This window comes from Solea solea, chromosome 5 (assembly GCF_958295425.1).
Source record: "Solea solea chromosome 5, fSolSol10.1, whole genome shotgun sequence".
Taxonomy (NCBI): Eukaryota; Metazoa; Chordata; class Actinopteri; order Pleuronectiformes; family Soleidae; genus Solea; species Solea solea.
Genome location: NC_081138.1, coordinates 26,709,517 through 26,734,042, shown reverse-complemented (window position 1 = coordinate 26,734,042; position 24,526 = coordinate 26,709,517). Strand labels below are relative to the sequence as shown.

At 40.5% G+C, this 24,526-nt stretch overlaps 3 protein-coding genes across 4 annotated transcripts; 1 reads left to right on the top strand and 2 right to left on the bottom strand.

The window, feature by feature from the left end:
* Positions 1 to 36: 36 nt before the first annotated feature.
* On the top strand, positions 37 to 11,264 carry slc30a4 (solute carrier family 30 member 4). Its single transcript, XM_058629622.1, has 8 exons — positions 37 to 175; positions 1,829 to 2,351; positions 3,735 to 3,881; positions 4,594 to 4,747; positions 6,103 to 6,319; positions 7,035 to 7,140; positions 7,240 to 7,374; positions 9,992 to 11,264. The coding sequence occupies exons 2-8, from the start codon at positions 1,952 to 1,954 to the stop codon at positions 10,144 to 10,146; spliced, it is 1,314 nt and encodes a 437-aa protein (XP_058485605.1). The 5' UTR covers positions 37 to 175; positions 1,829 to 1,951; the 3' UTR covers positions 10,147 to 11,264.
* A 4,334-nt stretch (positions 11,265 to 15,598) lies between these two features.
* Positions 15,599 to 18,150, bottom strand: c5h15orf48 (chromosome 5 C15orf48 homolog). The gene is made up of 5 exons (XM_058629882.1): positions 18,021 to 18,150; positions 17,858 to 17,923; positions 17,632 to 17,720; positions 17,414 to 17,474; positions 15,599 to 16,082 (listed from the first exon to the last, which is right to left on the bottom strand). Exons 2-5 carry the CDS (start codon positions 17,894 to 17,896, stop codon positions 16,014 to 16,016), a joined length of 258 nt encoding a protein of 85 aa, XP_058485865.1. The 5' UTR covers positions 17,897 to 17,923; positions 18,021 to 18,150; the 3' UTR covers positions 15,599 to 16,013.
* Positions 18,151 to 18,280: 130 nt separating this feature from the next.
* afg2b (AFG2 AAA ATPase homolog B) lies at positions 18,281 to 23,945 on the bottom strand. 2 transcript variants are annotated; one of them, XM_058628733.1, is made up of 11 exons: positions 23,744 to 23,945; positions 22,656 to 23,265; positions 22,382 to 22,567; positions 21,500 to 21,784; positions 21,235 to 21,420; positions 20,808 to 20,966; positions 20,515 to 20,724; positions 20,051 to 20,278; positions 19,825 to 19,959; positions 18,958 to 19,083; positions 18,281 to 18,479 (listed from the first exon to the last, which is right to left on the bottom strand). In XM_058628733.1, exons 2-11 carry the CDS (start codon positions 23,247 to 23,249, stop codon positions 18,339 to 18,341), a joined length of 2,250 nt encoding a protein of 749 aa, XP_058484716.1. In that variant the 5' UTR covers positions 23,250 to 23,265; positions 23,744 to 23,945; the 3' UTR covers positions 18,281 to 18,338. The 2 variants fall into 2 exon arrangements, with proteins under 2 accessions (XP_058484716.1, XP_058484715.1); XM_058628732.1 differs by having other exon boundaries at positions 23,736 to 23,941.
* Between the last annotated feature and the right edge of the window lie 581 nt (positions 23,946 to 24,526).

The window sequence follows — 24,526 nt, the reverse complement described above, 5'->3', positions numbered from 1 at the left end:
TCCGCGTTGTCACGTGACTGCGGGCGAAACCAAACTTGCTGGTGCAACTTCCGAGTGCAGCGGAGGAGGAGTAGGTGTTTGGTGTTTGGCGTTGTGGTGTTTGACTCACTTGGTTTTCTACTTAATACGAAAGTTTTTCTTTTCAACTTCATACAAGCACGACGTCCGTGTGAAGGTAAGAGTTCCGCCCGGCTTTTCTGAACAGACTATATCACTTATTTAGGTCGTTTTTTAGTCGTAAAGTGACACGAGAAGACAGCTATCCTTTCGTGGCTAGCTTGTGATTTAAAGCCGAATCAGGGTTTTTTCTTTTAAAGGGACTGAAGTTTGTCAGTTCATGTGAGTGATTTAATCACATTCATCACATTCATTGTCACAATTCCGTGACATTCATGGCTGAGATTAATGAGCTGTACCAACGTGAGAATGATGCTCTGTTTGTTATCACTTTCTTTTCTTTTCGTTTAGAATAGAATAGAATAGAAATACTTTATTCATCCCCAAGGGGAAATTGTTTCAACATAGCAGCAATACAAACAAATATTATAAACATAAAGTGTAATGTAAACATAAAATGTAATGTAAACAATAGTGCAATAATAAAGGCATGGCATAAAGGAGTGCAATGGCATACCGTATGTCACGGAGAGAAAATGTGCCTTGTGCAAATGAGCAGGTTTTTTTTTATTACAGAGAGTTATTATAAGTCCTGATGGCTGTTTCTATATGTTTTACAATTTTTTAGAACATATTAGAACAACATTTAGCGGTTGACATCCGTTTGGTACAATATTGACAGTTTACTTACAAGAATAGAGGTGAACCGATTAAGTACTTGCTGCTGTTGCCTGTTAGTTCATATCTTATTTTTATTTACAATGTATATTATGCAATTATACAAGTATATAATAGAATATAATAGGTGTACTCTATTAATCCTAAACTGTAAAAATGAGAGAACTGTAGATTGGAGACACAAGCACAGTTTCATTCATTAAAAGTGCAGTTTAATTCAATGTCATATATCGGCCATCGCTGCCAAAGATCAGCATCAGCAACAAATATTTGTTGACTTCTATACAATTCAATTTGTTTAATTGATTATTACTTTATTACTAAATTAATTTTCAACTATTTTTATAATCCAAAAATCAGTTTGCGTGTTGTTGTTTTTAATGATAAATGATAAAATGAAAAATCTGGATTCTTTGCTTCATATAACAAACAAGATCATAACAAGGACATTTGAGAATGTCATAGTTTTGCGGTTTTGAAAACGTCAATCAACATTATTTGACTTTTTCTGCCATTTTGTTTTTTGACCAAGCAATAAAACGATTAATTTAGAGAATAATTTATCGATTACACAGCCCAACATTAATCATACCTACATTAAGCACCCATAACTTTAAGGTATACCACATGTTAAACAAGCAAAAATTTATAAGAAACAACCACAAAATAGCAATTAAACAAAGAACCAAGTTCAAAGACCCATTTTTTACATTTAGACCTTAAAACATGTCATACTCTTTGATTTCATGTTGAATTGATTTGTTGTTTTTGTGTCTTTTCCATGTTCAAATATTAACTATATTAACTTTAATACATTTCCTGAAAATGAAATAATCCAGCCACTTAGATATACCACTGCACCTTGGAACACATCCCGAGAACAGAAAGGGATGTATTTACTAATTAGTGTTCTGTCTCTGACCAAATTTCTCGAGTTTTATCACCTTCCCAAAATGCATGGGTAATGAATCTTTAGTTCCACATTTAAAACTCTTCCTTAATATACTTATTTCTTTTGTTGTTGCTGCTTTAGGTACAAAGATGGTAAAGTGTGAAGCCGGTCACAAAAATGTGAATGATTACCTCGGACGACAGTAACCTAGAGCGAGAGAGAGCGAGAGAGTCTGGTTTTATATCGCCCTCGTGATCTTTAAAGATGTCAGGTGGGAATCTCTTCAGCAAAGTGCGGTCAGCCTTCAAGAGGCAGCCGAGGGACTGGGACCTGAGCGACTCGGCACCTTTTGACTTTTCTGAAGAGCTGGTGGACGATGAGACTCCCAAATTCAACAAGCTGAAAGTGGTTGTGTCTGGAGAGATGTCGGACTACCCTTCAGGGGCTGCATCCAACGGAGTGATGGTGAACACGCTGGTTGTGGCAGACGATGATGACGACTCCCTGCTTGACTCCTCTTCTAGCTCGGGCAGCCCGAGGACAAACATGGACCCCTGTGACAGCTGCACTAAGAAGAGGGAGCTGATCAAGCACAGGAAGGTGATGAAGAGGCTTATCATTGCAGCTGTGCTGTATTTCCTCTTCATGACTGGTGAAATTATAGGTAAGTAGGTGCAGAGACAACTGGAACCACACGGCACGTTTAGTTTGTCCATCACAGGTACATGATTAAATTTACATGAAAAGCTCCTGATTTGGTTTATCTTGTTTGGGTCTAAATAGTTTAAATAAGAGTTTTGTTGTTTTGTTAATAATTGTTATGAAGACATGGATAATTCTGCATCGATGCAGTGACATCACATAACCATTATATAAAGATAATATATTGGCCCGAATGTGGCAATATGCTATGACTGACAATACAATACAATATATTGTTATATATTTGGACACAAGTTGCTTCATTGCAATTTTTCCACCTGAAAATATTCTATTTTAACAAAAAAAATATCCAGTTAAAAAGTACGATGTCATATTCATTGGCAGTATATACAGTCTCCTTTTTCTAGTGAGAGGAGTGAAAGGAAGAGAAGAGAAGAGAGTCAAATGGCTGAAAGATAGCAACTAGTTGGAGGCTCAAATATGACACAAAATCACAGACTATAATATTTCTTAATTGATAGAGTGCTTCAGAGAATTGATGTCTGACTGCTTACAGTGTATTGACTGGTGAGAGCAGCCATGTGCTTAATAAATAACACTGAGGATGCAATGCATTGCGATTCTTCACTGAATCAAATGGAATTGTGAGATTATGAGAACGGAGAAGATGTAAATCCCTCAGATTTTGTGTTGGTCCATCATGTGACGTCAAGCCTTAATGCACCGACTCTTCAAGAGTCTGTTACTTCCTGTTTCATACAGTGTGATGGTGACAATTGTGGAGAACACAGTCAGAATCCCCACATGTTTTTTTTTTTTTTTTGTCATAATATACAGCGGACCATTGTTTCCTCTAGAAATCAGTGGCTTCTAATGGAAAAGTGCTGACTGGAAAATAGCTTCTTTTTTCCTGATAGCTCATGACAGGTTAAGCTATTGTTTAATGGAGCCACACCCATCTAAGTGCAACTTAATTGTTAGTTTAATAAATATGTAATTGTTAAAATTGCCAGACTCAGATCACATGGCCAAAATACAGAGATGAACAATCATTTACTCTCATATTCAGACCTACGGTCAAGTTAGAGTCCTGTTATCCTCTGCATGTTTTTGGACTATAAGAGGAAACCAGAGAAGCCGGAAAGAACCCTCCCGGGAAGAACATGCAAACTCCACACTGAAAGGTTGAACCGGGATTGAAGTAGTTCCATTTTGATTCAATTATCTGTTATTGAACTCTGAGCTCCCCAGTTTCTATAGTTGTTCATTTGTGTTGTGTCTCTATGTAGAGCCAACGACCTAACCTAAACTTGGGTTTTGTGTTTTCAAAATCTTTGCATCACTAAATATCGAAAAGTGACATTCTCTTTTCTTTAATTTCCAGGTGGTTACGTGTCTAACAGCCTAGCCATTATGACTGATGCCGTCCACATGCTAGCAGATGTGATTGGCATTTTGTTTTCGTTGATGGCCCTGTGGCTCTCCACCAAGCCCCCCACCAAGAGATTCACCTTCGGACTGCATCGCCTCGGTACGCTTCCTCTTTTCACTTTCACTGTCTCCACTCTGCTCTGTTTAGTGAGCCAAACAGAGGTTTGCCTGTGCTCAGCAGTGTTTCATCCAGCTCAGATTACAGATGCAAAGCTTTGTAGTGGCTGAGAAGTAAAGATGCAGACTAAATGATTTTTTGCTGTTGCCCAACGCACGATGGATATGAAATGTCATCATGGGAAAACATGATCACAGCAGGGGGATTCTGTCATGTCCCTTTAAGAGGTGGACTGCAACTTGGTCCACTGAAAATCAAACACGTTCTGTGTAAACAATCGAACAGAACAGGTTGGCAGCTAACATGGAAACTATGAAACAAGGGCTTTGTAAATCAATAAATGTGTGCAGCTGAGCCAAACGACTTTGACGCAGAAAAGGCACTTTTGGAGTTTGTAATTGCACTCGTCATGGTAACAAGAACAAAATAGTTATAGTTCAGTTCAGAGTAGAGGCATCCTCACTATAATAAAGAAACAGGGACATTATCTCAACCCCTTTTGTCAAAAACAGAAACAGTTAAGTGTAAAATAGATCCCACTTGTATATAATGCACATGACCTTGTTACATACATAAATATAACATATACTGTATATAATTGGCCCATACTGGTAACATGGCATTTATTGTGTACTCACAAGCTTACAGTTCTGTGTTGTGTTGTATTCTGCTGATTGTCTTTTCCTTTTGTCAGAGGTGGTATCTGCAGTCCTCAGTGTGGTGCTCATTTACATTCTGACGGCCATACTTCTCTATGAGGCAGTTCAGAGGACTGTAACCCAGGACTTCGACATAGATGGAGATGTCATGCTCATCACTGCAGCTGTTGGTGTGGCTGTCAACCTGATGTAAGTGAAATGCTGGTGTAACATTTGTGTAGAGAAAACTTTAGTGGAGCGGTTTGGTTCAGTTCAGTTCAGTGCGGTATGTATTTTTTTTGTGTTACCATGAGGAATTGAACCAAATTAACCATTCTAATTCTTTGGCACCCTTCCCTTTGGGTACCAGAGTAATATGACATGATACAGTCAGGTTGGAGCTCCACCCACAACAGACAACTGGTTGTACGACAAACAAACATCATGTAAATATCCCATAGAAGTCGAGGCAAACATCCGCAGTCTATTCTCATACAAATATGAGAAAACTGAGCAGAAAAAAAAGAGCTGCTGGATGTCTGTTGTATCACGATCAATGTTGTCGTTTGCTGTTCGCACCGGTGCAACATCACGCCCCGCCTACTAAGTAAAGGTACTGTTCTAAGTTGAAATGCAAGCCTGACCCAGGGCTTATCTATTCCAAACCACACCGTTCTGAACCAAATTGAAACTGTATTACGATGGAAACACAGCATATGAGGCTTTTGGTTGCTTTGTAACAGGCAGGTAGCAGCAAGTGTTGGAAATGCTGAAAGATACAGAACATAAAAAGCTTTGATGCCCTTCTCAAGAATGTGTGAATTGGAGTAGAATTTATGAAATAATTTATGTATAAATTCAAATCCCAAAGCTACAGCTCAATGAGTTTGACTAACTCTTCTGGCTCTCTGGGTAGTTATTGATGTGCTACAAGCTTCTCTCTTAGGTTGCAGGCCATACATTATAGTTGCAATTGTGCCACTGTTATCAGTGAAGCCTCTATTTCAATTAAATGTGTCTCCTTGGTCTCTGATGATCATATAATTGACTTGGAATTGGAAAAGCAAACATCATATGCAAAGACTAAGAAAAAGCAGGTGGTTTATTCTTTTTGATGGCACTCTATTCATCCATCTATCTTCTTCCACTTTATCCTCCACATGAGGGTCGCGGTGGGGGGGTGCACTGGTGCCAATCTTAGCTGACATAGGGTGAAAGCCACGGTACACCCTGGACAAGGTCGCCAGTCAAATCACAGCCCCCTACATTTCTTTTGCAGTGTAATTTTGGTGGCACAAGCATTTCACAAATACAGAAGTGAAGTAGAGCAACATGATGAGGCTGAATACATTCCAGCAAGTGTAGAGTATCAGCAAAAAATTTAACAGCACAGTACAAAGTACTGTTTAAACCACACTTCATAGCTTTAAGTTGCTGAAGCTGGCTGTGTAATGTTTGACCACAGTCAGTCAATGAATAAATAACTGCACATTCTCAGTCACAAAAAAAATACATATCATGTTATTTCTTGGAAATAAATAACTCTTTTTCTCTTGTGTCCACAGAATGGGATTCTTATTAAACCAAGGTGGTCACATGCACTCTCACGGCCATGGTCACTCTCACGGCCATGGTCACTCTCACGGACCGGCAGCCACCCCAGGGTCACAGTCGAGTCAGCAGCAGGGCAGCTTAGCAGTCAGAGCGGCGTTCATACATGCTCTGGGAGACCTTGTCCAGAGTGTCGGTGTGCTCATAGCTGCCTACATCGTCCGCTTCAAGGTACTAACCCGGCTTTTTTTGGAAAGAATAATGTGCCATGTATGGCAACACTTGTTTTATAGACTTTTTGTTGTTAAAGAAACTTTTTTTATTTGGACATAAATTGGAATTCATAGGATGCGTGTTTTAAAGTGTTATATTTTCCTTCCAAGATATTTGAATAAAGTTCCTATATAAATAAAGCTCTAATAAACCTCTTATACGAGTGAGACCAAGTCGAGGAAGGTTCAGTTTAGAGAGTTATTGTTTTGAAAGTAATGTTTGAGCTTGTTACACAGAACAGTGTGAAGGTAATGTGTGCACACAAGCTCAAATGATAATGTCACTCATGTCTGACTTTAAAATGCAAACTACAATCATTTGCATGGAGTATGTCAAACAAAAAATTTAACTTATCATTAATATTCCCCACAAATGGCCAACAGTACATTGTTGAACCCGTGACTTTATACCATTTAATCATTCATTCTCCATAAAGTGAATGAAGTATGGAGAACTTTTAAAGCGATTATACACTTAAGACAAACATATTTATGTGCAGTATACTTAATTTCTGCCAATAAAGCCTCCTAAAAGTTGCACACTGGACCTTAAATTCTAGAAGTGAGATTATTTTAGATTAAATCCCAGGACGTGCAATAGAAACACAACAATGTGAAGTAATTTTATGCCCCTCTGATGTCATTTGATGTGATGGAAACCTGTGTCTTTGCAGCCGGAGTTAAAGTTGGCAGATCCCATCTGCACCTATATCTTTTCCGTTCTGGTCATCGTCACCACATTCCGCATCATGCGAGACACAGTCGTCATCGTGCTGGAGGGTGAGTCTCTCTGCTCTCGTCCTGTTGTGTGTCTCAACCTTCATGTTGTTCAGTATGAAGAGTGTGGGCCGAGTACTTGAATGATGTCACTTGTATCAGGTGTTCCCAGGCACCTGGACTCTCAGCGAATCAAAGAGGACCTTCTGAAGCTGGACGACGTCCACTCCGTCGATGAGCTGAATGTCTGGGCGCTGACCACTGACAAGACTGCAGCAATGGTGCACATCCAGCTCAGTGAGTAAAACAGTTCACTCAATAAAGTTATTCACACTTAGATTTATTTATTTTCTGATTACTCTGTTTGGAGGCAGCATAACTCAAAAGGTAAAGGATTGATTTTTATGAACTTGTCTGGGGATGTAGGATTTGGCCCAAGAAAACATGATTAGATATTGTTATGGATCCAGATTCAGACTTTGATTATATGACGGGGTGGTTTGCATATTTACTGAAAATCTAATTAACATGGTAAACAGCAGTGATGAGAGCTTGAAGTGTTGTATTTGTTTGAACCTGATGGTTTTTTTTATGATCTTAGAAGTTAGAAGTTTCCATGAGCATTTATCCTCAATAATTTCCTCATATTATTCTCAGAAAAAATCATTGTTCACTGTTGAATGGATGTTTTGAGACGGTTCAGTTTTCACTAATTCATCGTGATTCTGCAAGAAACACGAGTGCTGGACCTTTCCTTGTTCTTCACTGTAAATTCTTCCTCGTTCCTTGTTCATGTTAAACAATGACCTGTTGAAGTATCAAAAATGACCCAGCTTAAATTCAAGTTGTTCCATAACAAGATGTTGCCGTAAAAGGATGCTACACCTTTACTTGACAAGGAAAGAGAAGGAAAATGGTTCAGTCTGGAGCTTTTTCAGTGTTCAGAGTCGCCACAAGAGGGAGCTATAGTATAAGCAGCCCAGACCTGCAGGTGTAGAAAAGTTTGCATATAAATGTGAATCAAATGATTCTCAAAAGACCCTGACCTTTCACCGTATGTTATAAACACAGGCAATAACAAATATACCTTTTTCTTTCTTAAAGTGCCCAATTCCAATAGATATTATGCACATCATATTCATAGGGAGCTGAATAACATAAATGATGTATATCATCTTTATTAGTTTTTGGCAGGATTATGAAATTTTAAGACCAAAGACATGAACAGACATTTTTTTCCACTATGACATTACGACACAACGAATGAACGTGACTAATAACATGACTTCCTCAGCCCCCTCTGTTGCCTACAATGGCCTGTCTATGAGTTGGGTCAGGTTTTCTGTGAGAATCTAAAGGATGTGGTATCATGTGTGTTCCCATGTGTGCCACAGTGGCTCACTTCTGACCTCAGTTACCATAGCAGTGCTGTAGGGTGTGAGTTGTACCTTGTCTAATGCGAATACAGCGTCATAGTTTTAACAGAAACCCCACAAACCTAAAGAAAGTTTTCTCAAGCGCAGCCTGTCGAGCCACACAGGAAAGTGATCGGAGTTAAACTGGAGCACAGGATGTTTGCTCGCTACTGTCATGAGCCACTGTGAGCGTGAGAACAGCATTGAAGCTGCAGTTCTTCTGCGACTCTTATCACCAATTTCATGCTGTCACAGGTTACCGTGCACTATAATCCCCCCACATTGGGTAATATATATCGCAGATCCTGACAGACTGAATATGTGAGCCTTACAATGCCCCTGTGTGCTTTTCAGGAGTGTGGAAACAGTGAGAACCAACATTATTCCAGACTTTAAATAACCCACCCTCTTCAACTTCCTGATAAACACACACAATTTCTAATTTTAGTTGGCACCCCACATCAAACCCGCACATCTGCCATTCCTCTGGCCAGGACATTGCCCCTGAATTTCAATTTCACTTACCAACCTGGGTGTAAGATCTTTGAGCAACACCTGTGTAAGACCGCGGGTCACCACTTAAAAAATATCTCCAAACTCCGTCCTATTCTCACCCTCCCTGACGCAGAGAAACTCGTCCACGCCTTTTTTCTCCTCCAGACTGGACAACTGCAAACACACTTCTCAGCAGGATTCCTGGCAGAAGCATTCAAAAGCTCCAGTGCTGCCAGGATCCTGATGAGAGTGCGTGAACACGAGCACATCACCCCCATCCTCCACTCACTACACCGGCTCCCCATATCTGCTAGGATTGAATGCAAGGTTTCTCTTCTCACATTCCACTGCATCAACAGCAATCTCTCGCTCTCTCTCTCTCTCTCTCCCTCCCTCCCTCTCTCTCTCTCTCTCTCTCTCTCTCTCTAACAAAAAAAAAAGGATTCCATTTTTAAGATTTTAATCTTTAACTCCACCATGCTTTTATTTTCATAAGTTGCATCCTACTCTGGAGCGCTTACATGTCGCAATAAAAGCTATTAAGGTGCATTTGCATTGGATACGGTCCCTTTTTTCTTTTCTTTTTTAAACAAGCAGAACAAAAAACAAACTTTTGTTGCTGGTCGGTTGTCATCACTCTCTTTTCTGCTCGTGTTGAGAGCATTTTATAGCAGTGATCCATCCCTGCTGTCTCTCAGGATCTTTGGGGATCCGGTAAAATGTTCTCCTATTTGTAACTGACTGTTTTAGGATCCCAACAGCTCCACCATCTTCACTTTTTTAACAGCTGGTAAAGAGATAACTTGCCTGACATTTTGCCTGTTATATACATCTATGGATTTGAACAGCGAGGCTTCCTGCCAAAATGGCGTTTGTTTTGATTCTGGCCGACTTACATTCGGCCTTTTTTTACTACGCCCCCTATCATACCTAGATCATCTCATACATAAACATTAACATGTGAAATCCAACAAAATCTAATCCTGACCCCCTTGTGTTCACAGTGCCCTCTTGTGCCGACAGCTGGGAGGACGTGCAGGCGAAGGCTCGTCACCTGCTGCTTCACACCTACGGTCTCAGCAGGTGCACGGTGCAGGTGCAGACACACAGGCAGAGGCTGGTGCACACATGTGCACACTGCCAACAGTCCAGTAGTTAAAGAAAAAGACTCGTGAAATTCACACGTGGACTTCCAAAGTGCATTTGTCAAGACTCGCGCTGCTCCACAGCTGAGAATACAGTAAACACAGAACTTGAGTGGACGTTGCTGCCGTCTGTCGCAAGTCAGTGCCACAGCAGCAGTCGCACAGTATTGTAGTGGAAAAAAAACAAAAAACGAGTGCCAAACAACAGATGCACGTTTCTAATTAAAGGATAACAAGAGAGTCTCCGGGGACCGTTTGCAACGGTGCCTGTAAGCCTGCTGGGTGAAGGTTAAATGCTTCATCTGAGAAGAATGTATATACAGTATATGAAAAAGAAAAAAAACCTTGCTCTTAATTCACCATTTATGCCTCTTCCATAACTGGTGTTTTGTCATCAGATTCAAATTAAAGTATCTTTTAATAGACTGTTTACTAAGATTTCTTTTTTTTTTTAAACTAAAGGTGTCGACAAACGTAAAGGTACCTCGAGTCATTTGATAAACTGTTATATGCAAGCTGTATACCTCACTGCTGGCATAAGTGAGGGGGGAGGGAGTGTGTTATTGTGTTTCTGCTGTGTCATCTAATGCATCTAATCAATTATGCTCCTCAACCAAAAATCTGTGGCGGGGGGGGTTTTAAATGTGAACCATCGTAGACATTTCTTAACATAGTCTCTCCCTATTGGCTGTACTGACAACGCACAATATGTGCACAATAATTTAGAGATTTTTGTGTTTTATCCCTATTTTTTTGCACATCTTTTTAATTCACCGTGCTGACAAGGCAACTGACAATCAGTGTGACTGACCATGAACAGTGTTCCATGCTGTGGATTCAGCCTTATGCTCACATACAGTATATACTCGGCTTTTACTCATTATCTTTGACGAATGCAGGTGGGTTTTGGGGAAATTGGCAGTATTTCACAGTTGCAGTGTTTGTGCAGGTAAAAAAAAAAGGTGTTAATCGAGTTTGTCAATAACTTTGTTTAATTGTGTGTGTTTGGGGGGCAGGGCGGGTTTTTGTTTTTTGTTATGTTGATGCTTGAAAAGTTGCGTCTCCCCATTTCTCTATGATTGTGAAGTGGATCAATGTTTTTATTTGTAATAAAGTATTTAATCTGCTGGCACACGTCTGTTATACTCTTAATTCTCATAGTTGAATTATCATTTTTATAGTGTTAGTCAGATGTTTTGACCCAGTTTATCCATATTTCTCTTTTCTGATTGAGAGCATTTACATTTGCAATTAGTTTAATGATTATTGTTACATCTTAGCTTGTATTTATTATCTATGGAAGTCATTTATATAGTGATTTTATTCTATTATCCCTTGATAAAAAAAAAAGATAGTGAATATTTTCATGAACAATATAAACCAGGGTTCTTTTTCCATAATATTTCGTTCGATGTCTCACTATGGGATGCATGCCCCTGCTGCAGCCCTCAGAAGCAACAATCTCATTACTAGTAGGTGGGACTACCTGAGGCGGACAGACCCGTTTACCAGCCAATCAGGATTGGCGTCATGAGATGTTGCTTCTGAGGGCTGCAGCAGGGGCGTGCATCCCATAGTGAGACATCTCACTTGTATTACTCAGAGAACCGGGGTTATGTTAATAACCTAATGTTTCTTAATCCTGCTCCGTTCCAACACACCTGATTCAAATGCTCGTCAATGAGCTCTGTAGAAGCCTGTTAACGAGCCATTTATTTGAATCAGGTGTGTTTGAGCAGGGAAACTTCAGTAATGAGACACCCTGAGATACTTTGTCCATAATTTAAAAGTTACTTGTAGTGTTGTAGGTGTTTATATGAATAGAAATAAAAACAACACTTTAGGTGAGTACAGAACACATTTTCCTACTTTATTTATTCATTTGAATTAGCACACCCAGAGGACAATGACGTCTCCCATTTTGATGAGTCTCTGTCTGATTGTCCATTTTAAAAGTAAATGAGTCGTTGGTTCATGTCCTGGAGCACAAATAAAATATTTAATAAAAACTTAGATAATAAAATAGTCCTTTATTAGTAAAGGGGATATTTACGGGTTTGCTGTAAAACAGTTTTAATGTAATGGCTGATGGGTATAAGATGTAGCTGAGTGTTTGGTTGCTTTTTGCTTTTCAACTCTAGGTGGTGCTTGTCAGTCAAAGCTGAACTCGTATTTGCATGACAGGATCATTTTGAGATAACACACAAAGCCCTGAAGGCTGCTATACTGACGGTTTTTATTTCACTTCTCTGTTTACCAAACTCAAATCTCCTCGTTTATGATTCACCGCAGCCAGCATGAAACACATTTTTGTCCAGTGACTCATGTGATGAGATATGGTCTTTGTTTTTTGATTTTATGATCAGGTACACAGAACATTCCCAGACTCGGGTGAGATGTTGAAGATTGTTCACATGAAGTAGCTTGTTTCCAAGCTCAAGCTGTTTTTTTACATAACAATTATAAACACATGCATAAAATGAAGATGTAGTTAATTTCTCAAACCTGGATAGGATTTCCTCATCAAGAAACAAGAAACAAACAGAAAGCAAAACTAAATTCACAGTAGAAAGAGAAAATCTAGGGTTCAGAATGACAACCTCAGGATTGTATCACCATTTTTGATCAATTGTGAAATTCAGGGAAATCCTTGAGTTTCATTCATGAGTGTTTCTCAAGCACGTTTGTGCACTGTGAGTGATTTCTAGTCTTAAAAACACTAGATTTGAAGTCTGTAATAGAGCTTGTTGCATTCACTACAGATGATGAGTATTTAGTCAGCAGACACATCACACGGTTTTTTATTGTAATCATGAGGAAACTGGGAGTGTCTCTCGTATTAAACCAGTGGAGCAGTGTTCACTTGTGTTTGCTCTACAGCTTATGTATGACTTTATAGCAGCATCCACCTGCCTGCCTGCCATAAAAGGCTCTGCCAGTCAAACAGTGTCCAACTCACATCACAACTTACATCTGCTGCATTATAGACTACAGGAGACAGTGTGTGTGTGTATGTGTATATATATATATATATATGTATATATATATATATATGGTGCGAGCCCTCCCTCACTTGTCATGCTCTGTGCGAGCACTACCTGCTTTTGCTCACTTGTCACATGGTCTGCAGTGTCACAAATGTCTGTGTCCAGTCACGTAGTCAAATTCCAGCACCACACACACACACACAGGTTCATGCAATTATCCTTAAGTAAACCTACAGGCTAAACAAGGTGTTATCCCATAACCTTAACCATAACTAGTTCACACCTAAACCTAATCTTAACTTGACCACAATTCAAATCTTAGCCTGAAACTTAACCAGTTCTTTGGAAATGAGTTTCTGCCTCATTAGGACCAGGTTTTGGCCTCTTGGAGGACTACTGGTCCTGAGGAGGTCAGTGTTTATGCCAGAAAATGGGTAATAAATAAAAGCATACACATACACAAACATGTTTTTATGTCTCAGTGAGGACACACCATCACATTCTCTAGCCCGTTACCCTAACCTTAACCCAATTCTGACCCTAACCCTAACCCTAAAACCAGGTCTTAATCTTCAAAAAGCCAATTAAAGATGTGTGGACCAGCCAAAAGTAGGTTTTCTTGACAATTGGTCCATATAGCCAACCAGAGACATGCACACACACTATGTCCTTGCTCAATCATTGTCTCTCTAAATAACCTCTCCCCAGACGCACATAACTCAATAGTTGTGATTATTTTACAGTAGATTATTTACCTCTATCTTTTTTTAAAAACAGTAAAATCAGAGGAACTGTAGAGTTTATCCACTGAAAGGCACCAAAGAGGAAGAGGACTGCTGCTGATTTGCGTTTACTGTAAAACCAGAGTGTGGTGAAACAACAGCTTAAACCAGGAAACAATTCTCATGTCTCACTGTCTGTCTCTGTCTCTGTGGTCACACCTTCTTCTGTTCAATGTTAAATAATTGATGAAGAATCCATTGAGACACAGGGGGAAGTCACCAGGCCCACAGGCTGTAACGTGGTCTCACGGCACTGTTTGTCTTTAGTGTGGACGTTAAGAGGCTCACGGCTCACACAACCATAACGTGAGCAGATATGTGCATCTGCCTGTTGCTTAGTAGTGACTGTTATGTTATGAATCCATTATTTGTTGTTGTTTTTTTATTTGGACATATATATATATATATATATATATATATATTTAGTAATGTGAGAATAAAAGCAAAGTTTGCTACATCACAGGGAAATAAAACAATTCTCAAGTGACCTAAAACCGTAAAATAACAAGTCTATTGTTCCGTGTTTGAAAGAAGGAGAAATGCCAGTATATCGAGTCGTACCGCCTCACTGTTCACTGTCATTAAAATGTATGACCTGCCTGGTGACACCTCACCCTTTTCTTTCCTCCCAACGACATTCCTTGGTTTTTTTTTATGAACATCTAACATTTCCCGAAACAATAAACACAACCCCCCCACTATTGAAGCTTCAACCACAAAAATCCACTACACTGCAAATATTACACACAGATGAAGACAAAACACTGTACTCTTTATTTACTGTGGGATATTTTCTGAGAGAAAAATCTACCTCCGCATCAAAATGCAGGGCAGTCCCTGCATATTTCCGGGTTCTCCAGTTTCCTCCCGCAGTCCAAAAAACATGCAGATTTTGGGATTAGGAAATTGGACACTCTAGATTGACTGTAGGTGTGAGAGTGGATGGTTGTTTGTCCCCCCCCCCCCCCCTGCAACCCTCATGTGGAGGATGAGGATAAAGTGGTAGACAATGAGTGAGTGGGTTGAGGGTTCAGTGGGGCATGTTTGGTTTTCAGGAAGACGATATTGTATGTCAGGCCGTATCACTGTGTCACAAAACCTAATTTACACTCCACCACTAGACAATTTTGAGAAATGTCATGCTGCAAAAGTGAATTAGTCGTCCAGCCCATGTTTTCGATCTATTTTCCAGTGAAAGGTTTTAGTGTCCATATTATCGCACACCTCCAATTGTACTATCGTCCTAATCTGCGCAGAGATACGGTCCGCTAGTTTATTTCAGTCCTTATCTTTGCTTGATAACTTTGTCTGATATAATTCAGGAGAAAGTCATTTTGATAAATGTTTACCGAGAGAGCAGAGATGGCCAGTGAATCAGTTAAAGTGAGAATATGCTTTATTCATGGAGAATATCATTGCACAAATAAATATGACTGTGTTTGCTACATAAGAAGCGACACTTTTCCTGTCATAAGTTAAAAAAAGTTCAAATCATAAGTTTGATGCCTCTATAAAATTTGTAAGCTCAAATGATAAAACACATTTCAAATTGAATCTAAAGCGATCTCACAGTGAAGTGACAAACATTGTATTTATCATCAGTTGATGCCAAACACTTATTGAGAGGCAGGTGAAGTTGGAAAGAAATATTACTTTTACTCATACGACAGAACGTGAAGAACAAAGACGAAGAAAGATGTTTTCACACAATAATAATTTAATAGCGCTGTACAGAACATTGTTTACTCAGTTTACATTTTTACACACATCTGGGTCGCTGTGTGACCACCGGCTGCACCATCACATCATCACACACGCAGCTCGCTCAGAATAGCGCTGACGTCACGACAGTTTAATTAACTGTTATCACAGTTGTCTATTGTTTTGGATGGACGTCCTTGGACTCGGCGGGGTCAAACCCCACCAGTGGAGCAGAAGCATTTCCGCACACTGAGTGTCAAAGATTCCTAGTTTGTGCAGAAAGGATTCTGTTAGACTGATGGGGGGGGGGGAGCGGTGTGGAGGCGGGCAGTCAGGCGGGCAGACGGGCAGATGGGCGGGCAGGTCGTCACACTGTGGATGTTTTATAAGCAGATGTCGGCCTTTTTTTGCTCACTTGGTCAGGCTCTTCACCAGCTCCAGCTCCTCCACTGGTCTCCACTTCTGGTTGATGGTGATGAGCTGCAGTGAAATGCCAAAAATAAAAATGAGGCTTCGTATGACCAACTTAGAATTTAAAGTTCCCGTGTGTCACACATTTAGTGTCATCTTTAGAGCATTTATACAAGAAAGGATGTAGTCTTCAGGTGTCAAAAGTAGAGTCCAGGATGGGGGGGGGTCTCAAACTCATGTGCATGCATCTAGTCTTGGCACTAGGGGGCCAGTCAAGCAACTACTCAGTAGGTCTGAGCGATTTAAGTTTAAAATTCTATCACAATATACCATTATGATGGATATTTCAAAATAAAAGTGTCTGTGATGACATGGAATGCTATTTAGTTCACAATAGCAATGTACTTGATCTATTAAACATACAAATGGACTGAAGGGCCACATGTGGTCTTCTTCACTAGCACAATATGTCAGTTTTGTGCACATTTTTGGAAAATCGATGCTAAATCATGGCAAATTTAAGTGGACACCAGTGTAACTGACAGCTGAGATTGTCCAGTCAGTGCCTGGCTTTCGGCTTCTATAACTGACATGGCATTTTTAAATTGTGAAGCTTGATGGCTTCCAAATGGAAGGGTTGTTTAGAAACCGGAAGACAACCTACATTTTTATATACAGTCTATGGTGAGATGGAAGATTGTGACTCCTCCCCTCATCCCGCCCACATGTGTCCATGAATTATAGGAGGGGGGGGCTTCCTTATCACACCAGAAAGGATGTTGGCAAGGACCATGTATAAAGTACATGGTCGTATGACAAGGTCATTTGCTCCATTAAGAAGCATCACCCTCACCCTTTGACCTTCCACTAGTGTGGTCATACCCAAAGTCTATATAGAAACCTAAGACACTATCCATCATTTGGGCACTAACAAAAATATTTGCTAGAATAAGTGGTCAGTTTTGGAAATGGAGCGGTACATCAAACAATCTTCTTGTTTTAATTCACTTTAACTGTCTGTGTTTTGATAATCTTATCTTGCTCATCTTTAACCCCCCCCAGGGATTAATGAAGTATTCTCATTCTGTTTTTTCTCTTATTCCCACATAAGGCTACAGAAACCTGAACATTTTGTGTTTTTACGTGATTATACACTTATACAAACACAGTAGTATATTCAGTTTCTGCCAGTTAACCCTGCTAAACGTTACAAACTGGACTGATGACATGAAAAGCCAGACAGACGAGGGCTGGTACTGTATAAATAATAGTTCCCTCCTCAGTGACTCAGCAGATTACAACTGCACCCAGGAAGTTTATCTTGTATTTGCAGCTTATTGACAAACCAGTCAAGCTTTCAGAAAAAAACACACAAAAAACCCCGTAATGTGAGATGTTACCTTCTGGGGTTTGGTTGGGTCCACTCTCTCCCATGGTTGTGGGTTGCTGGTCTTATTCAGTCTACAACAAAAATATATGATATCATGAATTAAGCATTTCTTGGGGTTTTAAGTATGTAAACAACAGATAAATGCAGAGTGAAATGACTTAATGGAATGAACGCCATGGGGTTTCATTTTCTAGAGATAAGAAATAAAAAAAATAATAAAACACTCACATGACATCACTTTTAGTAAATAGAAAGTAGAATGCAGCAGAAACGGCTCCTGTTGCAGCTAATCCTGTGAACCCAATCAGAGGGATCAACTGGAACAGACATTAAAAATAAATAAATAAATTGTTATTATTGTATCATAACAATAGAGCACATAACATCATACATGAGTTATAAAGGTAATATCTAAAATAGAAAAACACCCCATACTATAAAACTACTAACTTACCTCCTTTCTCTTTCTCAGCAATTGGAAAAATGCAGACATTTTTTTGTCCCCTAGTTATTCAAAAACCTAAAGAGAAAATCAAATATATATATATATATATATGTGTAACTATTCGACTCAACAGTGAGGCAGAGCGTGAACAGCTGTGTGTGACAGGTCTCACCTGTTGTTGCAGAGAAGTGCTGGATGACTCTCAGCTCAGCATCCTGCGAGGCGGGCTGATGTAGGCAGGATGAGAGTTCATACGAGGTGAAAGGCACGTAGACAGAGAGAGAGCTTCCTGCATTGACATTCAGCACTTTCATACTTACATCCACAGACGCGCTTCAGCTGATCGATACAGCTTGTGGATATGCAGCACCCTCTTGTGGTCACATTGAGGAATTAAAAGTGAGTGGTAAGAAAATACGAAACACAAAAAGCTCATGTTGTAGTCATTTTTATTTTAAAATATCCGTCTGTCCTAATACTATTTACATGATCATGATCTGAGAGGTGTTTGATATGTGTGGATCTGCTGGGCTGTGAGTGACGGCCTCATTTTTCTGAGGGACTGCAGGAAGTAAGTGTGTTTGATGACACGAGCCTCCATGTTCTCTGTCTGCAGCGCCAACAGAGCAGCCTGGAAAACAACAACAGCAACACTAATGATTCACATCATTACACTGGAAATTAAGTGGTGCGTTGCTATGGAGATGCCACAACCTATACATGATCCTGTCTTAACATAAGTCCCCTTAAGTTGAGAACCCTAACCCATGCTTTTTTTTTTACAGTAAATAAAAGTGCTTTCAGGGAAAAATAAATGCAACTAGAGATGGCAAGGGTGGCGAAATTCCAGCACTTAACATTGGAATTAACTGGAATTATTTTTAATTGAAGGTTGGGAAACAAAATATTGTTGGAAAAATAATATATTGTAGCATAATCTTTGGCTAAAACAATCAGATTTGGTGCAAATACAGTTGAATGTCAATGGAATTTCTCAATCACAGGCACATACGTGCAGGGCTGTGAGAAATATTTAACACAGCATTCATGTTTTTATTGTTAAATGAAAGAATTAAGCTTTGATACAAGAAAATTCTGTACTTTGTTACCTCTTTACACAGATTTTCCAAGTCAGCTCCAGAGTAAAGCTCAGTGTTTGTCGCGAGATCCTCCAGACACACATCAGCATGGACCGGCATGGACCGAGTGCAAACCTTCAGGATGGCGAGTCGAGCCTGGACATGCGAAAAGAGGCATGTAAAAGGTTACCCAGCTGTTTCTGTGCTCTAAATTAACACTCTCATCGACAAGGTATTATTAGCACTTTAAGCAAAACTAATCATGGACAATGAGAATGACGTTCATGCGTCAGTAGAGTTTTTCACACAGTGATGCTACATGGAGAGTTCAGTGTGAAGGAAAGCAGATATTTTCACAGTGTTATACTGTACAACAACTGTAACTGATGAGCAGTGTATGGTAATAGTGATGTCATTGCTTCACATCAATGATTTCCAAAGGGGTGTGCCACCTCCTTGTGGGCTGTGAAGATACTGCAGTTGGGCAGCAAGAAATCAAAAAAATAAATTCAAATGTTATTTTCAGTCTGTTTATGAAATACATATGTAATAGAATAGAAGTTTTCAGATTTTAAAATGGGCCGTGATATTCTTCCGTTTGGAAATGGCTACTTTACACAGATGAATAAAAACAGCGAGGGTTGGCGTGGGGTGGGGTTAGGGAGAAGAAGCTGGAAGAAAAAGCAGCAGCACGTAAATCATGTTGGCATTTTTCCGCATAGACCTGCATCTCTGTAGCCAAGACCAGACACAGTGAGAGTAAAGCTTATAGGGGACCAACACATTTGCAGTCACATTGTACAATCAGTTTTAACATTATATTTAAATCAAAAAAGTGGATATGGATTGTACCCATTTTGAACACTGCTCAATGTCTTGATCTCAATTTTAATTCACCTGCTGGTCGGGAGGTGGCACATAGATGATGTGGTCGAGTCTGCCAGGTCTGAGGAGCGCGCTGTCTAAGCAGTCAGGTCTGTTTGTGGCGGCAACAACCATCACATCATTGTTGCACACTTCCTGGCAGTCCATCTGTCAGAGAGTTAATGACAGCTTCAAACCTAACACATGTCCTGTCAGTGATTGTTGATGCTTTCTGTAACACAGGTGTCTAATGTCTGACCTGTTCCTGTGTGTGACACTCTCCCACTCCCTCTGCCTGGAGGATCCTCTCTGTTCCTCTCCTCTCCACCGTCTTCAGGCCCACGCCGTCCATCTCGTTCAGGAGAACAGACAGGAGGCGTGTGTGTACACCGCTGGACGTCTGACCGGTCGACCGCGAGCCAATCAGAGAGTCGATCTCGTCGAGGAACAGGACACAGGGAGCGCAGGCACGGGCCTGCCGAAACAGCTGCATGTGGACAGACAGGTCAGACACATCTGTACAACGTCGCTCACGTGAACAGACATGACGTCAGTGTGTATTTGAATACAGTGAAGTCAGATCCGGTCATATGTGGTCATAGGATATGCATCCATGACTCATTTTAATGAGGAAGGAACAATTGTACTTAATGCTGTCCAAATGCAGTCAGATCACTGAGGACAAAAACAGCAGGTGGTTCACTGGTTGTGAAAACAACGTACCTGTGCTAAAGCCTTTTCCGAGTCTCCCACATACGGAGAGTAGAGGTCAGCACCACTGACAGACAGGAAGGAAGAGTGGGAGGTGGTCGCTGCAGCTCTGACAAGAGTTGTCTTTGCACATCCTGGAGGTCCAAAGAGCAGCACACCACGGGGACGACTAAGACCCAGGCGTACGAACGCCTCAGGAAATCTCATGGGCCACTCAATACTCTGATGTTCACACACAAGAGAGAATTCAGTTGACTGCTCTTTGTGTTTTACACTGAATAAATCAAGTACTGCCACATATTCACCTGTCTCAGTTTGAGTTTGACGTCATCCAGGCCTCCGATCTGCTCCCAGGACACTGGAGAAAGCTCCGTCCTGCCCAGGCTGCTGCGCAGACAAGAGGGACCAACCAACTTCAGTGCATCCTGGAAGTGATTCATACACAGGCTCTGTGCCCCTGAACCCTGAGGATATGATATCAAACAAAGGAAAAACATGTATTAATCTACATCTGCATCTGCATCTCATAGTTCAGCTCCATTAAAGGTCCAGTTTATAAAATTTAGCTGAAGCTATTTTCTTTTGACAGAAACTAAAGTTAATGAGACAAATAAATTCAAAGATGTATTATATAAAGAGGATCGTACATGTAGGTCTAAATGTTTCCCTGCAGGGTAATAAACTATTTAGTAAATATAATAAATTGCTATTACTATATTTTACTATATTTACCTTGGAGTTTTCCCTGATAGCGTTCATGGCAGCTTCCCTGCACAGTGCACTGAGATCTGCTCCTACATAGCCTGAAGTTCTCTGCGCAAGCTCCATCAAGTCCACACTGGGACACACAGGCATCTTCGCACACAGAACAGACAAGATGGATCGCCTCTGCTGCATGGTGGGAGCTCCAATGACAACCTGAGGAAAAAAAATAAAAATACAAGTCAGACATCTACATTTATTGATACATGAATTGAATTACAGTATTTGCTCGTACCTCTCTGTCGAATCGTCCCGGCCTGCGTAGTGCTGGGTCTAAGCTGTCCGGCCGGTTGGTGGCTCCAATAATGAGAAAGCGATCAGACCGATCCATCCCGTCCATCAGTGTGAGAAGCTGAGCAACCAGACGGTTCTCTGGGGACGATGAGCCGGTTCTCCTTGGACAGAGAGAATCCAGCTCATCTAAGAAAAGCACACACGGACCCTCTTCAGCTGCGGATCGAGCTCGCTCAAACACAGCACGCAGCTGCTCCTCACTCTCACCCGGCCGCGATCCCACCACCTGAAATCAACAATCACATTCAATAATAATAAACTCTATTCCTTCAAGAAATCTTGCTTTAAAAACAATGTATGAACAATGAAGTCCAGACATTTTCCTGACACAGTCCATAGGGGCTGTAGGTGAGACAACATATCGTCATTCTGGACATTTTTGGGAAATTAACCTGCTTCCTAGTCACAGTTCTGGATAATATTGTAGTGAGACCATGTGAGAGCACAGCTGGAAACTCTCCACATAATTCACAGTGAGTTTGCTGCTTCCTGCTTTATCAAGCCAGGCGCAACATCAAGCCTGGATGTTCTGGACATTCTCCTAGTGCTAACCGTATCTGACCCATATCTGACCCACATAGTCTCCCAGTGCTTTCTTCAAAAGTGAACGGGTACCTGGACCCAATGTTCTGGAGTTCACTTCTGAAGACATCATAAGTACATTTATTTTCCTCCATAAATCAAGTGATCCAGTGCACTTTCCAAAAAGTACGATGATTACAGAAATAGTTTGGCTGAATTTGCTCAAGTAATTTATTGTGATCACGCTCTTCTCTCTTCTTCTCATACACTAATATAGTGTGTTGTGTGTATCTTTGAGTACCTCTGGTCCTCTGACCACCATCAGGCTGGCTCCCACCTCCCCCACCACTCTGCGGACCAGCAGGGTCTTGCCCACACCTGGAGGCCCCACCAGGAGAACTCCTCTGGGACATGACACACCTAGAGAGTTCAATGTGCCTGGATAAAGCAGAGGCAGCTGGAGCATCTCTCTCAGGGAAGCGCTCACCTAGAATACAGTGAAACATATGTGTCACATCAGGCTGAATACACTCTGTGATGATGAAGAGAAATGATGTCATAACAAACATGCTGACCTCGTCCAGACCCCCCAGTGACACTGTGTGTTCCTCCCGCAGTTGACTCATGTAATGTCTGACTGTCTGGATCCCAGTTATCTCCACACCAGTTTTTGCGGTGATTAATCCAGAACTGGCAGAATCCGGATGAATGCCTTCAATAACCACATATTTAATCTCTGTGTCAAAGTCCTCCAGGTTTATCACATGCTTCTCGTGGATGTAGACACCTTTCAACATGTCTTTCACAAGCTCATGGACGAGGCTGGAAGACGTGTGCTTTTTAAAATTGGCACTTTGGACGACCACAGTTACTTTGATAGTTTTCAGTTTGGGACAGGATACAGGTGTGAGCTGATCGGAGTCCAGATGCAGGTGTGTGGGAGGGTGAGGAATCAGACTGGGGGAGCAACATTTCAGGTCCATCTGTAGGAAGCCCTCTGCCAAGTCAGACCGAGGCCATGCAATGCAGAGGCAGCTTCCCCCGGGGACAGACACCAGCAGGGGAGAGCCCAGCTTCAGACCCAACGCTGACATCAACTCTGGACCCAGTCTGCATCTCTGAGAGCCCCGGTCAGATGGATCCACTGACAACAGCTTCAGAGTCTTCATTGAACATCAGTAGCAACTGAAAACATAGAGAAGCACAGCACTTGGGTGTATTTTCTTTGAAATTATGCTCTGATATATTTACACGTGCCACAAGTTTGAGACCTATGTGTTAGGGTATTTGAGTACATTGTTTTTTTTATTAAATGTTAGTTTTCTTGTCTCCATGTTACGGAAGCCGACAGCGGCCATATTCGCCAATATACTTTTTTCAGTCCGTTATCTCGAGATCACGGAATAATTTCGAATTAACCATAGCCGCTCTCGGCTTCCGCACTAAGTGACATATTACTAAAGCGTTTTTATATTTTAACTGATCAATCAATTTACTTCACGTAGTTAATTTGCGGTTTCGTTTCTGTCTTTACGATGCAAATATAGAGCTTGGATTACCATAACTTCAGCTGCAGCGTTAGCTAGGCTATATGCTACTATCTTGTTTTCGATTAATAGGTTTTAATTAAAATGTACAAAAACACACATACTTACTTACTCACCGGGTAACCAGGCAAATGTGATTTGTGCTTTAAGTGTTCTGAATGTTGTATTTTATAGTTACTGCTGAGATAGCCAGAGAGACTAATGTTTACAAACTCGCATGTGGCTTTAAAACGAGTCGGTCAACTAAAACCTTTTCCTACGACAGACAGAACTGTTTCCGTTTTGTAAATGTAACCAACATATCCTAAATTATATATATATATATTTATTTCATTAAAATGATCATATAAAATATGATATATTTTTGTGTACCCAAATGAGAAATAATAAATTGTAGTTTCTAGAACGGGGACAGTTGAACATCTGACATCGCTGAAACTAAGGAAACAGTCTTGGTCGTCCACCACATTTTCGACACTCTGACGCCACCGTGTGGACAAAAAAGGAAATGTAGTGAGGAATTGTTTCACAATAAATACAAATAAAGTAAAGTAGTAAAAGATAATAAATAAAAGGTATGCGATGTGCAAGTTACTTTAATAAGTTAAAATGAGGACATAAGTAGTACATTAATTAATTAATAAAACAACTCGACAATTAAAAAAGAACAGTCAAAGAGAGATTTTGGGAGAAAATATTGACAGTTAATTTTTTTTTAGTTTATATTTAAAACTGCGCTAGGACGATTTCCACAATTTCAACCAGCTTTTATGAATAATGACGATATGAATAATGATGGTTAATGATATTTACCCCGTTAGATGGACAAGCAAAGCTTCCGCCAATCAACGACAGCTACCGGTGGAGAGTGGGCGGCTCCTTGGCTCTGATTGGACATC

Coding starts and splice junctions, on each gene's coding strand:
- slc30a4 (XM_058629622.1), top strand. CDS start 1,952: ATGTCAGGTGGGAATCTCTTCAGCAAAGTGCGGTCAGCCTTCAAGAGG. Junction 4,748..6,102: donor GGTGTGGCTGTCAACCTGAT/GTAAGTGAAATG, acceptor TTGTGTCCACAG/AATGGGATTCTTATTAAACC. Junction 7,141..7,239: donor AGTCGTCATCGTGCTGGAGG/GTGAGTCTCTCT, acceptor CACTTGTATCAG/GTGTTCCCAGGCACCTGGAC.
- c5h15orf48 (XM_058629882.1), bottom strand. CDS start 17,896: ATGTCTGCATTTTTCCAATTGCTGAGAAAGAGAAAGGAG. Junction 17,475..17,631: donor TTTACTAAAAGTGATGTCAT/GTGAGTGTTTTA, acceptor TTTTTGTTGTAG/ACTGAATAAGACCAGCAACC. Junction 16,083..17,413: donor ACCCAACCAAACCCCAGAAG/GTAACATCTCAC, acceptor ATTTCACTGCAG/CTCATCACCATCAACCAGAA.
- afg2b (XM_058628733.1), bottom strand. CDS start 23,249: ATGAAGACTCTGAAGCTGTTGTCAGTGGATCCATCTGACCGGGGCTCT. Junction 20,279..20,514: donor CGGAAAAGGCTTTAGCACAG/GTACGTTGTTTT, acceptor GTCCACATGCAG/CTGTTTCGGCAGGCCCGTGC. Junction 19,084..19,824: donor TGCCACCTCCCGACCAGCAG/GTGAATTAAAAT, acceptor TCGCATGTCCAG/GCTCGACTCGCCATCCTGAA.